The sequence below is a fragment of the Cebus imitator genome, unplaced genomic scaffold (assembly GCF_001604975.1).
Source record: "Cebus imitator isolate Cc_AM_T3 unplaced genomic scaffold, Cebus_imitator-1.0 Scaffold236, whole genome shotgun sequence".
Taxonomy (NCBI): domain Eukaryota; kingdom Metazoa; phylum Chordata; class Mammalia; order Primates; family Cebidae; genus Cebus; species Cebus imitator.
In genome coordinates this window covers 3147159-3152899 of record NW_016107551.1, presented here as the reverse complement: position 1 = coordinate 3152899, position 5741 = coordinate 3147159, and the positions used below count along the sequence as shown (strand labels likewise).

Sequence of the window (5741 nt, the reverse complement as noted above, 5' to 3'; positions counted from 1 at the left end):
TTTTAGTAGAGACGGGGTTTCACCATGTTGACCAGGATGGTCTCGATTTCTTGACCTCGTGATCCACCCACCTCGGCCTCCCAAAGTGCTGGGATTACAGGCGTGAGCTACCGCGCCCGGCTCTGATTTCAGTCTTAACAGTTTTCTTTATACTCAAATCTCTCCCTAGAGTTAATTTCACTACTATATTGGTGAATCCAGATTTACCAAACCAAACTACCACTTCCATGTTTTAAGTAGCCAATGGGTCACATTTCATTTTGCAAATGTGAGTCCTACCTTTATATCAGGGGTCCCCAGCCCCTGGGCCATGGACTGGTAACAGTCTATGGCCTGTTAGGAATAGGACCACACAGCAGGAGGTGAGCAGCAGGCAAGAGAGGGAAGCTTCATCTGTATTTACAGCCATTCCCCAACACTCACATTACCTCCTGAGCGCCACCTCCCGTCAGATCAGCAAGGGCATTAGAGTCTCACAGGAGCACGAACCCCATTGTGAACTGTGCATGCCATGGATCTAGGTTGCCTGCTCCTTACGAGAATCTACTGCCGGAATATCTGTCTCACCCCCAGATGAGACCAGCTAGTTACTGGAACACAAGCTCAGGGCTCCCACTAATTCTACATTGCAGTGAGTTTATAATTATTTTATTACACATTACAATGTAATAAAAATAGAAATAAATGTAATGCACTTTAATCATCCCAAAACCATCCTCTCCACACTGGTTCATGGAAAAACTGTCTTCCATGAAACCTGGTGCCAAAAAGAATGGGGACTGCTGTTTTACATCATTAACACTAGAATTTCCATCAAAAATCACAGAACAAAGGAGACATTCAGCCTACTGTCACCACTTCAATTAGGAAATTTCCCCATTTGACCCTTCCCAAGTCATAGGGAGAAGAAAAGTCTTTAAAACAGTAAACCTTTAACTATTAATTAAATACTACTTAATAGCTGTAGCTAAAGAGTTGGCCAAAGAAGTAATTTTCTCCAACATGACCCTTATATACCAGCCAGAGTCTCAGCATTCAATATTAGAGTAGTCACAATATGAAGATAACCAGCTGTTTCCTTGTCTGCTCCGTTATGGCTCCATTCCCTCCAGGGTTCAAGCAGCTAGGACTGGCCACAGTGCTTCACCACCCCAATGGGAACGGCACAGATGGAAGGCAGCAAAACATTGGCCATTCTTCCTTCCCTTGGAATGTTAGGCTTGCCCTCCTAGTCTGAACGTTTCATGTCTCCCCCAACTGAAGTGACTCTACTCGCCCTGTTTCTGAGATGTGGGCATTTCATCTCTTCCTGAGAAACCTCTGGGGCTTCATTTCTTTTCTTTTCTAGAAGTTGCAGGGCTAGTGTCCAGAAAGTTTATAACTTAGCATGCAGAGGCCAAAAGATTTTAGAGGACTTGAATCATAATCGTTTCATCTCTAGTCTCTAATTACATACAGCATTAGCAAAGTGAAAAACTGTTTCAGGCAGTTTTAAAGAGAGAGATGAATCTTCCTGAATTCCTAGACTGATGCTAATCACAGTGGGTCTGATTTTTCCACCTCTGGCACTGGGCTGAAGAGAAGTTCAGAAAATGAGATTCTTCCCTAGAGGGAATAGCTTGGGAAATTCAAAAGCTGCCAGAAGAGGAAGTTTTTAATCACTTTTTAAATGATACATGTAATTACACTATGTTTTCTTTTAAATGATAATTTCATGGGGTTTATGGAAATGAGATATGAGCCCAGATACTGATTCTGCCAAAAACAACCACAACAAAAATTTAACTTAAAAAAATGACTTAGATGGTTTCAATCATCATTTCAATTTCTTTAGTAGGTCATCATCATCACTTGAAATCATTCATTATTAGGTGGTTGTTGAAGATCCTTGTTCTTACCAATGCAAGAAATAAAAATAACTATTCTTGCCCTGGTGGCATTTATATTAACAATTTATTAGATTTGACAACATAGCAATTTCAATAAATGCCAACAATTAAAGTTTAAAATGTCCATCAATGGCACAAAAAACATGAGCAACAGAAGAAGAAAGAGTGTAAAGGAGATGATCTGTAATGTCTAGATCTTGGAGTTGAGATTGGGCTTGTTTTAGGGCAAAGAAGAAAAAAAAGAGGTCATGTAAATTTGTTCATTAATTTATTTAGTATTTCTATGTTAGGCCTTGAAGATTAAATGATGAACAAGATTAACACAGTTCTTAATAGAAACTGGGAGACAGATAATAAACAAATTATTACATAAGTACTGACAGACTGGCATCTTTCTCAAGTGGGTTGAATGGCAAACGTGTTCAACACAGGTTGTGAAGACAGGGTGGAAGAAGACAAAGACCTTACCTTGTGGAAACAGCCTTAGATACCTTTGTCCTAGTAGTTTCAGATGAAAGTGCTACCTGGGTTTTTAGTTCTTTATTCTAAAATTGAAAAAAATGCAGAGATCAAATCGCTAACATATTTATGACCTACCCCCTCAATGCTTCTATTCAACCCAACGCCTGCTTCACTCCTTGGCAGTAAGTTTGTTATTGCAATTATACTATAGAACAAAGACAATAGCCAGTTGAAAGTCCCTAAATATTATCTCGGAAGATGCAGATACTCCCTGAAAAATGCGTACTTTACCAAGGGACTAAAATATAGTATTCTGATTTAGCATCTGAAATTCAACAGCTGAAGTATCTATATTTTATTTTACAGAGTTTTAAAAATATAGACAAATGAGAAGAACTTTTAAAGAACCTTGTTAAAGATACCCACAATATCGATCACATGTTCATCTTTCTTTTGAGATCTCTTGATTATAAACCCCGTGAAAATAGGTCCCATCTGCTCTTTACTATTAATATAAGTTCATGGCCTCTATAGCCTCCATTTTCTTATGAAGCCTTAGTTTCTTCATATCTATACTAGTGGTAAATAATACATGTTTGCCCACCTTGTGTAAGTTGTTGGAAGAAACAACATATGAACATACTATTTTATATCTGGAAGCACTCTCGTAATTCTGGGAGTTCATGCAACAGCTAAGAAAAGGAATGGTTAGGGTGCAAGTTCTCAGGTACAAATCCTGGCCCGGCCACTTACTGATTATGTGACCTCATTTAGGATACTTAACCTCTCTGTGCCTAATTTCCCAATCTGTATTGCAGATATAATAACGCCTTCTTCACAGATTCAAAATGAGATAAAAAAATATGTCAAGTGCTCAGCTAGTGCCTGGCACAGATTTTAAGACTTAAAAGGAGTTGGTTATGATTTTCTAGTCCAAGTGCCTTTTTTTTTTTTTTTTTTTTTTTTTTTTTTGAGACAATGTCTGGCTCCGTCGTCCAGGCTGGAGTGCAGTGGCACAATCTCGGCTCACTTCAACTTCCAACTCTTGGGCTGAAACCATCAGGCTGTCACTCAGCCTCCCCAGTAGCTGGGACCACAAGTGTATGCCACCATGCCTAACTAATTTTTATATTTTTGGTAGAGACAGGGTTTCACCATGTTGCTCAGGCTGGTCTTAAACTCCTGGTCTCGAGCGATCTGCCTGCCTCAGCCTCCCGAAGTGCTGGGATTGCAGGTGTGAGCCACTGTGCTCAGCCCCAAGTACCATTTTTATAACTATAAATTGAATTCCAAAGACTTCCAGTGCCCCGCACCCTATTCACGGCAGAGTTCAATGCCAGGCTGTGTACTCCCCTCCAGAGCCAGTGCTTTCCCTACAACACAGCCAAGCGAGCAATTTTACTTCCCAGAGCTGGAAAGTGAGACTTAAAACTGTGAAGGATCATGACCAGTGCTGAATTGCCCGTGAGTTGCACTGGCAGGCCAGGGGTCTTTAAAGGACACACCCACATTAAAGTGTCTGGGACCAAAAGGCAGCTGGGTGGAACAATGACAGGTGATGAACAGGGACACCGGCTCCCTTCCCTTTCAAGGAAAACAGGCTTAGAGCGTCATGTAATTATAGTTTAAAAGGTATTTTCTTTCTTTCCTGTTTTTTCTTTTTTTGAGACAAGGTCTCACCCTGTCCCCTAGGCTGGAATGCCGTGGTGTGATCTCAGTGTTACAGGGTGTCTTTTATCTGGCTGGAAGTCTTTGTGGCCGGTGGCACCTTTGCCAGAGTTTTGCTTGGGTCTGCTGGGCTCATTTTATTCACTGAGCCTGGCAGGCTGCATGCTACTGGCCTAGGCCTCATGCCTGCCAAAGGCAAGTCAGATTTGGAATGGCGAGGGTTGTGTGACCAAGCATGGGGTCTACTACTGTGCACAGTCAAACATGCCGGCTGCTACATTGGGGTGTGCAGCTCCAGGTACTGGCATGGGTGCTGAGGCTGCAGCCGTACCAGGCGCATCACAAGCAGTTTCCACAGCTGGCACCAGGGAACACAGTGGCACCTGGAAGCTTGGAGATGCCAGGAACCGCAATGCCCCAAAGAGAGAGTCACAGCCCTAGCTCAGGGAGCTCCCAGGTCTGGGACCCCCAAAGGGCCACAGCTCTTTCCTTCTCTTTGCCTGCAACATGCGGAGCAAAGGGCATGTCTCAGCCCTGTTTGTATTACAGCTCTTTTAACCCGGGCATCCACTGGGTCCTGAGTTCTTGTCCTGCAACCAGGAAGAATGAAGTACACAGACAAGTGGAGGTCAAGCAAGATGAAGAGGAGCTTTGCTGAACAATAGAACAGCTCAGAGGAAACCTGCAGTGGGCAGCTCCTTTCCGCACCCAGGAGCTGTGTCCTAACGAACGTCCAGCTCCTTGCAGAGAAGGTAGCTCCTCTCTGCTAGGCAAGTAATCCCAACAAGTGTTCAGCTATCAACAGAGAGGGTAGCTCCTCTCTACAGCTGGCTATCCCATCATCTGTGCAGCTCTCAGCAGAGAGGAAGCCTTAGAGTGGGTGCCTCCTCTCTGCAGGCAGGGGGTAAACCTGGGGTTTTTATGGCCTCAAAAGGGAGGAATTGTGTGCTGATTGGTCCATGGGCGGCCATGGGTGGGCCCAGAAAAGGCAACACAAGTTCCCACTCCAGTCCACAGGGACTGGCAGCCCAGCCCTGAGCCTTTAGGACCTCCCTGGCTTAAAGGTGGGAACTCACTGGGGAACTGCCCCTTCTGACCAGGAGCCTGTCTGCCTTCTGCTGTGGTTCATCACGCCCAGGCTGTTTGTGCCAAGGGGAACCTTCAGGGCAGTGCCAAGCTGCCCTCAGCACCCCCTTGGCTTCCCTCCCATGCCTGTTGGTGCCCAAAGTCTAGAGGGAGTTGAGGCAGAAAGAAGCTGGCATGTCAGCACTATTCCGACCATGCACATACCCAGCTGGACTGTGACAGTGACCAGGCTTGGACCCAATTTTGCTCTGAGACTGGAGAGGGTGCCAACAGCAGGGGGAAGCCAAGCAGTGGGCGCAGGCACTTCCGAGCCTGCAAGGGTGGGGTGGAGGCCTTCCCAGTCCCCTAAGAGTACAGGGATTCCTGAATCTGCATTCACAGTTCAGTCAGGTGGAGCTGTGCCCAGTGGGGGTGGGGCTCTTGTGGGCTCCATGGAGCATGCAGCCCTGACCATGCCTCCCTGCTGCAGCCAGTAAGAGGGCAGTGGCCCCTCCAGATGGCCCACCACAGATATCAATGGCTCACTGCAACCTCCACCTCCACCTCCTGGGTTCAAGTGATTCTCTTGCCTCAGCCTTCTGAGTAGCTAGGTTTACAAGCATGTGCCCCTCACACCCAGCCAATGTTTGTATTTTT

The 5741-nt window shown here is 45.1% G+C and overlaps 1 protein-coding gene across 1 annotated transcript in view; it reads right to left on the bottom strand.

The window, feature by feature from the left end:
- The window catches only part of CCDC68 (coiled-coil domain containing 68), a 57663-nt gene that overhangs the window by 2671 nt on the left and 49251 nt on the right, over positions 1-5741 (bottom strand). The window contains exon 10 of the mRNA XM_037727679.1: positions 2358-2434. Within this exon, the coding sequence (XP_037583607.1) occupies positions 2358-2434 (77 nt within the window). The remainder of the gene's footprint in view (positions 1-2357; positions 2435-5741) is intronic.